The sequence below is a fragment of the Thecamonas trahens genome (genome assembly GCF_000142905.1).
Source record: "Thecamonas trahens ATCC 50062 unplaced genomic scaffold supercont1.66, whole genome shotgun sequence".
Lineage (NCBI taxonomy): Eukaryota > Apusomonadida > Apusomonadidae > Thecamonas > Thecamonas trahens.
Window position 1 is genome coordinate 36716 of NW_013657614.1, and position 10006 is coordinate 46721.

Sequence of the window (10006 nt, forward strand, 5' to 3'; positions counted from 1 at the left end):
GCTTTATCTCTATCGCCGGCGGCGCGGGCCGACGAGGCAGCCGACACTGCAAGCGGGCCAGAGCCGAAGCGGCTGATTGGCCAGTTGCGGGTCCACATTGTCTCGGCCAACATCTTGTCTGCTGCGGCGGCGCGCGCATCGGTGGAGACCGACGCGTCGGGCAAGGTCCTCGCCAACAGCTTTTCGCCGTACTGCGTAGCGTTTGTGGGCAGCGCGGAGGAGCGGACGCCTGTGGCGCGCGACACGCTCACGCCGCAGTTTGGCGGCGACGACATGGTGTTTGAGCTGAGCGGCGGCGCAACCGCGCTCGACCTCGCGCTCTTTGACGCACAGGACGACGCCAAGGACCCGTGCCTCGGCGCCGGCTCGATCGCGCTGTGGGAGCTGCATCTCGATGGGCGGCGGAACAACGTGGTGGTCGACCTCGACGCCGACGCTGGCCAGATCCGCGCCTGGACCGAGCTTGTGCTTGCGCCGGAGGCCTTTGCTGACGAGGAGGAGGTCTCGGCAGCCGAGGCCGACGCGGCGGCGACTCGGATCCAGGCGACGTGGCGCGGGCATGCGGCGCGGTCGCGGCTGCGTGCTGCGCGCGCGGCAGCGGCACGGGCGTCGTGGCGTGGTCCAGTGCTGGTCAACGTCATCGAGGCTCGCGACCTGCCGACCAAAACGCCGGTCCTCTGCACGGCGACGGCAGGCAAGGTGACGTTTGCCACCGAGCGGCGCGGCCCGCCAACGGCGCCGGTGTGGAACGAGGCCTTTGTGTTTGGCCTCGCCGGCACCGAGGCTGCGCTCGACGTCTCGCTCTATGAGGCAAACAAGGTCAAGGGCAAGCCATTGGCGCGCGGGCGGCTCGAGCTGAGCGGGCTTGAGACCCGTGGCGTCCGTAATGATGTATGGCTGGCCATGGCCGGTCGGAAGAAGAATTCGGCCGCCGGCGAGGTCCGCGTAGCCATCATCCACCGTCCGTCGCGCGAGCAGGTGCCGGCTGGCGCGCATGTCCGCACCTCGGAGCGCGTGGCCGAGTCAGAGACCGGCGAGGAAGTGGTGTGGGAAGGCAAGATGCTGGTGCGGGTCATCGAGGCACGGTACACCAATGGCCGGGTCGGAGCGTGCAAAGTTGACGTCCAGGGCCAAGCCGAGACAACCCGGCTGGTGACCAAGACGACGACGCCCGAGTGGAACGACGCATTTATCTTTGACCTCGACGGCACCGACGGCGTCATCAACGTCCGGCTGCTGGACCTCAAGGGGAAGAAGAGCCTGGCAGTGGGGCATATTCCGGTCTCGATGCTCCTCGACAACGGGGCGTCCAACGACCTGTGGTTTGAGTTTGACGGCTACGACGGGCAAGTCCGACTCGACATTGTCCACAACCCGACACAGGCGCAGATCGACGAGGCGCTTCTTGCCGGCATGTGGTCAGGGCGGATTCTTGTCCGGGTTCTCCGCGCCTCCAAGGTGGCGACCAACGTGGCGTGTGCGGTCGAGCTGAACGGCGACCGCCAGCGGACGCGGCTGACCGAAGAGGCCGAGTGGGACGAGGGCTTCATTTTTGAGCTGGAGCCGACCCGCGAGCCTACCGTCGACTTTCGGGTGGTCAAGGTCGACGACGGCGTCATCGCGTCGGGCGTGCTGGAGCTGACCGAGCTCAAGCGCGACGGCGTGGTCAACCGGTGTAACGTCAAACTGACCGGCGGACGCAAGGGCGCGGCACTTGACGCCATTGTTGTCCACGACCCGTCCGAGGAGGAGCTCCGCGGTGTGACGGCACGGCAAGAGGAGCTGGCGGCGCAGGCGGCGGCCGAGGTGGCCGTCCGCGAGGCCGCCGCCCGTGCCGCGGCCGAGGCTGCTGCTCGCGCTGAGGCTGAGGCGGCAGCACGGCGGGCTGCGGCCCAGGCTGCATGGACCGGTCCGGTACTGGTCCGGGTCCTCTCTGCCCGCAATGTCCCCCAGGGCGACACGTTCAGCAAGTCGGATGCATACTGCGTGGTGCGGGTCCAGGGCGAGAAGGCGCAGACGCGGGTGGTTGGCAATGCCGCAGATCCGGTGTGGAACGAGGCCTTTGAGTTTGAGCTCGACGGAACGGACTCGACGCTCGCGGTGGCGCTCTACGACGAGGACGCCGACGGCGACGGCGACGATGCGCTTGCGCTCGGGCACATTGACCTGAAGAAGCTGGACAAGGACGGGGCCGAGAACGACGAGTGGTACGCCATCGGCGACGACGGCGGCGAGGTTCATCTTGTCATTGTCCACCATCCGACCGAGGAGACGCTCGCGGCAGCCCGCAAGGCATCCGAGCCGCTTTTGCGTTCGTCGCCGTCGACAGCAGCTTGGACCGGGCCGATCACGGTCCGTGTTGTTGAGGCCAAGAACGTGCCAAAGGGCGACGCGTTCTCGCAGTCGGACGCGCGGTGCGTGCTCGAGCTGCAGGGCGAAGAGCGGCGGACGAGCGTGGTGGCCGACACTGATGCGCCGACGTGGAACGAGGAGTTTGGCTTTGAGCTGGACGGCTCCGACGACACGCTGGCGGTCAAGCTTGTCGACGACGACAACGGGAGCGACGACGTGCTCGCGGTTGGCCACGTGCCGCTGAGGTTGCTCGAACGTGACGGTGTGGTCAACGATCAATGGTATGGCTTTGACGACAGCGATGCTATGGTCCGCCTCGTGGTCGTTCACGGCGCGGAGGCTGCGGGCGAGTCGGCGATGGAGGCCGAGCCCGAGGCCGAGCCCGAGACTGAGGCCGCGCCACAGTCGCAGCCGTGGACCGGACCGATGCTGGTGCGCGTGGTTGAGGCCACGAAGGTTCCCAAGGGTGACACGTTTTCCAAGTCAGACGCGCGGTGTGTGCTCGAGCTGCAGGGCGAAGAGCGGCGGACGAGCGTGGTGGACGACACTGATGCGCCGACGTGGAACGAGGAGTTTGACTTTGAGCTGGACGGCTCCGACGAGACGCTGGCGGTCAAGCTTGTTGATGATGACGATGGAAGTGACGACGTGCTCGCGGTTGGCCACGTGCCGCTGAACATGCTGGAGCGTGATGGCGAGACCGACCAGTGGTACGGATTCGACAACTGTGACGCCATGGTCCGGCTCGTTGTGCTTCACGGCGCAGCCGCCGAGGCACGGCTGGCGGCCGAGGCTGCGACCAAGGCCAAGGCCGAGGAAGAGGCGCGGCTGGCGGCCGAGGAAGAGGCACGGCTGGCGGCCGAGGCTGCGGCCAAGGCCAAGGCCGAGGAAGAGGCACGGCTGGCGGCCGAGGCTGCGGCCAAGGCCAAGGCCGAGGAAGAGGCGCGGCTGGCGGCCGAGGCTGCGGCCAAGGCCAAGGCCGAAGAAGAGGCACGGCTGGCGGCCGAGGCTGCGGCCAAGGCCAAGGCCGAGGAAGAGGCACGGCTGGCGGCCGAGGCTGCGGCCAAGGCCAAGGCCGAGGAAGAGGCACGGCTGGCGGCCGAGGAAGAGGCGCGGCTGGCGGCCGAGGCTGCGGCCAAGGCCAAGGCCGAGGAAGAGGCACGGCTGGCGGCCGAGGAAGAGGCGCGGCTGGCGGCCGAGGCTGCGGCCAAGGCCAAGGCCGAGGAAGAGGCACGGCTGGCGGCCGAGGAAGAGGCACGGCTGGCGGCCGAGGAAGAGGCGCGGCTGGCGGCCGAGGAAGAGGCGCGACTGGCGGCCGAGGCTGCGGCCGCGCCCGAGCCCTGGACTGGACTCACTCGGATCCAGGTTGTCGAGGCCAAGAAGGTGCCCAAGGGTGACGCTTTCTCCAAGTCTGACGCCCGGTGCGTGATCGCGATTCAGGACCAGGAGCGGCGGACCAACGTGGTGGACAACACCGAGGCACCGACATGGAACGAAACGTTCGACTTTGTCCTCGACGGCAGCGACGCCACGCTGGAGGTCAAGCTTGTGGACGATGACGACGGGAGCGATGACGTGCTCGCAGTCGGTCACGTGCCGCTGGGCATGCTGGAGCGCGACGGAGTGGTCAATGACCAGTGGTTCGGCTTTGATAATTGCGAGGCCATTGTCCATCTCATCATCACCCACCGCCCTGCGGCAGAGCCAGCGCTTGCAGCGCCCGCGGCGCCCGTCGCGGCGTCGAGCAGTGCCGAGTGGGCAGGCGACGCCATGGTCCTCGTAGCGTCGGGGAGTGAGCTCCCTGTCGACAGCTACGTTCGGTTGGAGATGGGCGAGACATCGGTGCGAACGAGCCCGGTGACCGGGGCGGCGGCCGAGATCAACGAGGCGTTCCTCATTCCGTCGGACGGAGCAGACACGTCGCTGGCCGTCTTTGTGTGCGATAACAAGACCGACGAAGTCATCTCAGCAGGACAGGTCCCGCTCGAGTCGCTCAAGGCCGACAGCGAGGAGAACGAGCTACAGGCCGGCTTTTCTGACAGCAGCACCGCAGTTAAGCTGTTGGTCATCGCCAACCCGACGGAGGAGCAGATGGCCATGTACATGCACTCGGCGAACTGGACCCCGTGGACCGGTCCGGTTGAGCTGCGGATTGTGGAGGCACTGCATGTCGAGAACAGCGAAGGCGACGATGCAGCGTTCTGCGAGCTGGCCATCCAGGGCCAGACCTTCCTGGCCGGCCCGGCCGTGGTCGGTGACGACCGGCACCCGGTGTGGGACAAGTCGTTTGTGCTCGAGCTCGACGGCTCGACCTCCAAGCTCAAGCTCCGGCTCCTCGACTCAACCAAGAATGCGCTCACCCATGGTCGCATCTCGCTCAAGTACCTCAACCGCGGTGGCGCCGTCAACGACTCATGGCTCGGCTTTGACAAGAAGGACACCCGCATCCACATCATCATCACCCACTATCCGTCGCTGGAGTATGAGTCGGAGTATGGCGGCGACGAAGCAGCCGCGTCAGCGTCGGCATCGGCGTCGGCGTCGGCTGCCGTGTCACCAACCAAGACTGTCGAGTCGCGAGTTTACTAACCCTGGCCCGCAACACAGTACAGTTATCCAAGCACGTTGTTGCGCGCCTCAAATTGAACAACACAGCACACAGGCAAAGTGGGGGGGCGGAGACCGGCCACTTGCACTGGCATGACGGCGGCGGCTGCGCCCACGGCCATGATCACGCCCACGGCCACTCGAACGAGCCGCATGCCCACGAATCGGACGTTGGCACCAAGACCCTTGTCGGTATCGTGTGCTTTTGTCATCGAGAAGATTGGCCGGGCAGGCACGGCCATGGGCACAGCCACGGGGCGCCGACCCCAAACTAGTGCGGTCCCGCCTCGGCTAGAAGCGCCCAATCGGTGTGGCGGCAGTTCCGCTCAAAGCGGACAACCCAGATGCGAGAGAGCGGACGGGAGCCAAGGACAACCACGAGCTGGGGGGTAGACATCCACGCGCCGGCGATGGGCTCGTCGAGCGCGACCGAGACGGAGGCGGTCGACGAGCTTGCCGGCGACGACAGCTCGATGCCAAAGCGGTCTGCCGAGACAGCGACGTCGAGGTCTGTGGACCGAGGAGATGCACACGAGAGTGAGGCGAGGAGCTCGTCCGACGGCGGAGCAAAGTCGAGCACAAGTGTTTCGCGCACCTGGGAAACAAGCGTGTCAAACGAGGCGACAAGCCAGGCGCCCGAGGCATCACAGACGCCGACCGAAAACTCCGTGCGAAGGCCCGAGACGATGAGAGCGATCGGCTCAACAGGGGCCTGCCACGCACCGCGCCATGTGTGCTGTGCGAGGTCAAAGAGGTGGATGCGGTTGGCTGCGTCGAGGGCAACGGCGACCGCAGCAGCGTCCGAGGCCGCCGGCGCCACGTCGGTCCGCCAGCCGGCGCGGGCCGCCGAGGCTCCAAGATGCAGGCCGCGGACAAGGATCCGGTTCCCTGTGTTCTGCTCCGGCTTGGTTCGGGCCTCGCTGAGCGAAGGCGGCGGGAGCGGGAGCGGAGAGTGTGGGCCGAGGTTGACGCCAAACACTGTCTCGGCCATGGTGGAGACGGCGGTGGTGACCACCGGCGTGATGGCTTGCGACGATCCGAGCGACGAGGCCTCGCGTGGCTTGTCGACCCGGAGCAGGGCGATGCCTGCGTCACGGATGCGGGTCTCAAAGGTCTCGGCCATCGAGACAAGCCCAATGTGCCAGTTGGCGATGTGCTGGGTGTACGAGGTGGCGGAGCGGAGCGGAATGTGGACTGGGTTGAGGACGAAGCGAGGCCGCGCGGCGACAAGCTCGTCAAAGACGTCGCGGTTTTCGGCATCAAAGCAAATGAGGATGCCGGCTCGACCAAAGGCGGTGTCGACTACAGTGGTAGATGACCCGGCTTTGAGCGAGGAGGCACCGACGAGCTTGCGCTTGCGGTACGTGGCGAGGACGCAGCCCTCGGGATCAAGGAGGATGGCCTGGCAATAGCTGGCGCCATGTGGCGCGGTCTCGATCCGGGTCCCAAGCAGGGCATAGACACCGTAGCGGCGGATAACACCTGCCACGGTGGCGATGAACGGGAGCTCGTCGAGTGGGGCGCCACGGGCTTCGGCTTGAAGGTCGCTGCGCGAGGCGGTCACCCAGCCCTCGGGAAAGACGACGACGGCTGGCGGTGGGCCGCGGCCGGAAAAGATGGCATCGAGCTCGCGGGTGATAACGTCTTTGGCGTCTGCAGCAAACATGTGGCGGACTTGAAAGGCGAGCGCGTGGACGGCGCCATCGCTGGTGATGGCGGCGGCGTCCGATTCGGAGCTGCGAGCCGCGAAGAGCTCCGATTGATAGGCTGTGAGCTCGTCGAGCGAGATCGGGAAGAGAAAGCTGTTCGATGCAAACGGGGACGATGCAAAGGTGGCCTGGAGCGCCGCGAGGGTTGTGAGCAGCGTGTCGGTGGAGATGACGCTCATACCCGATGCCCAGACCTCGCCCCAGTCGCAGGCGGGCGGAACAGCGGCGCGGACAGCAGCATCAGCGGCAACGAGGTCATCGGCGGTGACTCGGCGGGTGAGGTACGCGAGGGCGCGAGCAATGCCGCGGACAATGGCGGCTTCCTCGTCCGGAGCGAGCGGGACGCCGGCGCAGCTCTCGATAAAGGCGCGGGTCGAGTCCGGCAAGGCGCGTGCGTCGAGGACAGTGGCGACGGCAGCGGTGACCCGGGCGATGTACGCATCAGCATCGCAGGAGGTGCGAGGCGTAGTGACCGCCGAGTCGATGGCGACAACAACGCCGTCGAGCGCGCGGAAGAGGACGTTGCCTGGGTTGCCGTCATTGTCCCACACCTCGCCAAACGGAGCACGGTCCGAGTTGTTTGTCAGCAGATCGGCGACAAGCATATATCCGAGAGCCTCAAGTTGACGCGGCGCAAAGGGACAGTCAGAGATGGCGGCGACGGCCGTCGGCGGAAGATCAAAGTGGGCGAGGAGGCGGGCAGCAAAGTCCGGGCGGAGCGGGAGCTTGTCGAGGGTCACACCGGGCACGTACTCCATGACGGCAAAGTATGGGCGATTGAGATGCTTTTCAACAGCACGAGCAGTGGCATCAGATCCCGTGGCAGCCGTCCGTTCCTTGATAAGCGCCCACTCGCCCGAGTTGTCGGTAAAGCGCACCAGGCGCATGTCCGGCACAGGCATCAGCGGCAGGAGGCTGGCCAGGAGACGATTGGCGAAATACTCTTCGGGCAAAGTGGTTGCCGATTTGACGACAACTGCCTGATCGGCGTGATTGACAACCAGCAGAACACTGCCGGCATCATTGAGCGTCTTGCTTGCGCTCACTGATTCCCATGACCACTCTTGCGGGGCAATGGCTGCCGGTGCGAGGCTGACGGCAGCGACATGCGGAGAGGCAGTTGGCTCGGATGCCGTCGGTGGGCGGTACGTGGCCTTGATGACCCCATCAGGCGGTCCGGGTGGGGGTGGGGGTGGGGGGCCAGAGGTGGGACGCGTGGACGTGGCGGAGGCTGGGCCTGGGCCTGGGCCTGGCGGTGGTGGCGGTGGTGGTGGGGGGGCTGACATGGCCGAGTCAGGTGTGGAACGTCCGAGAACAAATAGTCGATGTTCGAGAAGGAATGGCTGGGTCATGGCTTTACTGCCCGTAGCAGCGACGCTTCCGCGGGCGGCAGGTGCTGCAGCGGGGTGCGGGGGTGTAAGGAGGTGGGGCGGGTGTGACGGATGGCGCAGCGATGTCCATGTCGGCAATGTCCATGTCGGCGAACTCCATGGCGGCAAGGAAACGCTCGACAAGAGCGTCATGCTTGGCGTTGAGGCGCGCAACGCACTCGTCGGCGTCATGCTGGTCATAATCGGCCTTGACGCTGGCCTCGATCTTGGCACGCAAAGCAGAGAGGTCCTTCGGAGTAATGTCCTGCTTCTTGGCGGCCCTGTCAACGCCGGTCCTGGTCGCTCGGTGATGCTTGTCACAGATCTTCAAGGCGAGGACGCCCATGTCGACCACGCCGACCTCGAGAGCAAGCACGGCCTCTTCCAGGCCACTGAAATCAGTGTAACCATCGTAGGCCTCGCGCACAAAGTCCTTGAAAGCGCCCTTGGAAAGGGGCCAGTCACAGCCGGTGTTGTCTTTGGCCAGTTGCAAGCAACGTGCGTGGGCAGCAGCGAGTGGGACAGAGTCCTTTCCGAGGCGCGCCTTTAGCTTCTCCTTGTACATCAAGCCCTCGTCGCCCTGAGTGAGCGGCACAAGCGCGCGCTTGAAAGGACGTGAATCCGAGGCGTTGCCCTGTCCGCGCTTCGAGTTGACCATCTTTGATCTGGAGGTGGGTGAGAGGTTGAGGGACGGTGAGTGAGGATGAGGGGGGGTTTGAGGGAAAAAAATCAACCGGCCCTGTGCGGAGAATTTTCAGTGTGAAAACTTGCCGCACCGCCGGACTCTCAGCCCGCAGTCGTACGGCCCCCGAGCGCAAAAGTGCAAGGGCACACATAGCAAAGTGCAAAAAAACGGCCAGTTTCGACTGACTGCATGTTCTGCAGCCACTTGGTGTGTACACACCGGCCACCACAACCATGACCATGGTCGAGGAGACCACAACCAAGGAAAGAGGCGCATGCCGTGACGCACATGGAGGGAGGAACATGGCCGACTACCATGGCATCCACCATCACTACCACCCCCACATCCACACCACGTACATGCTCTGTAACCGAGTGAGGTGTTGGCGAGTTGGGGTGTGAAGATTATTGCCCTATGGTGTGTGGCATGGCGGGGAAGCGAGGCCATGGGTGGAGGGCAGGAGTGAGGAGGAGGCAATGGTGACGGAGAAGGGACCAGGCACCCAGAGGACGCCCATGGGGTAGGACTGTGGCTTGTGGATGGACTGTGGTGGAGGGTGATGAGGGTGCGGGGGGGGTGTGTCGTCACAGCAAAGAATGACCGGCTTTCTACTGCTGCGGGTGGGCGCAGGCAAGGAGGGAGACGACGGCCTCGTGTCCGTGCAGCACAGCATGGGTACCGGAAAAGCCGGTTGGGGGAGGGGGGAGGGTGGGTGTGTCGTACGGGTGGTGTAGAGGTCATAGGGAAGGCATTGTGTGACTTTCACCTCTACGGCGCGTATACTTGCCGCGCTGTGGCCATGGGGGGGCGTTGGTGTGGTCGTCAGGGTGCCGTGGTGTGCCTCGTCGCTGCCGCAGGGGTCTGCTGGTGGTGCTGGGGTGCCTCTCCGCGCGCAGAAGGCCACGTTCGGCGTACGGCCCGGAATTGCAAATTATTCCTTCCAATGGCTGGGCCACCATTTTTTTGGTCATTTGTTCCATTATTTGTCACTCGATTATCACTCGTTCATTTCGTCATTGTCCAGTTCAATCGTTGGATTTCGGCCATCTTTGCTTGCCAATCGACGCACGGCCGCGAACGCAGCCGTCTGAACGCCAAAACGACGCCGCTGCTGCCACTGACGCCTCCGCAAGGTTAACAACACACACCACGGCACCCTGGCGACCACGCCGAGCCCCCCATGACCATAGCGCGGCAAGTATACGCGCCGTAGAGGTGAAAGTCACATAATGCCTTCCCTATGACCTCTACACCACCCGTACGACATACCCACCCTCCCCCTC

The 10006-nt window shown here is 65.1% G+C and overlaps 3 protein-coding genes across 3 annotated transcripts in view; 2 read left to right on the forward strand and 1 right to left on the reverse strand.

Moving 5' to 3' along the window:
• The window catches only part of AMSG_10912 (C2 domain-containing protein), a gene marked incomplete at both ends in the record, with an annotated part of 6183 nt that extends 1242 nt beyond the window's left edge, over window positions 1-4941 (forward strand). The window contains one exon of the mRNA XM_013897642.1: window positions 41-4941. Within this exon, the coding sequence (XP_013753096.1) occupies window positions 41-4941 (4901 nt within the window). The remainder of the gene's footprint in view (window positions 1-40) is intronic.
• A 289-nt stretch (window positions 4942-5230) lies between these two features.
• On the reverse strand, window positions 5231-8912 carry AMSG_10913 (uncharacterized protein; the record flags this gene model as incomplete). The annotated part of the gene is made up of 2 exons (XM_013897643.1): window positions 8109-8912; window positions 5231-7822 (listed from the first exon to the last, which is right to left on the reverse strand). Exons 1-2 carry the CDS (start codon window positions 8694-8696, stop codon window positions 5231-5233), a joined length of 3180 nt encoding a protein of 1059 aa, XP_013753097.1. The 5' UTR covers window positions 8697-8912.
• A 1014-nt stretch (window positions 8913-9926) lies between these two features.
• AMSG_10914 (uncharacterized protein) overlaps window positions 9927-10006 on the forward strand; it is a 1228-nt gene continuing 1148 nt past the window's right edge. Inside the window, exon 1 of the mRNA XM_013897644.1 lies at window positions 9927-9981. The gene's annotated coding sequence lies outside the window, so the exon portion shown is untranslated. The remainder of the gene's footprint in view (window positions 9982-10006) is intronic.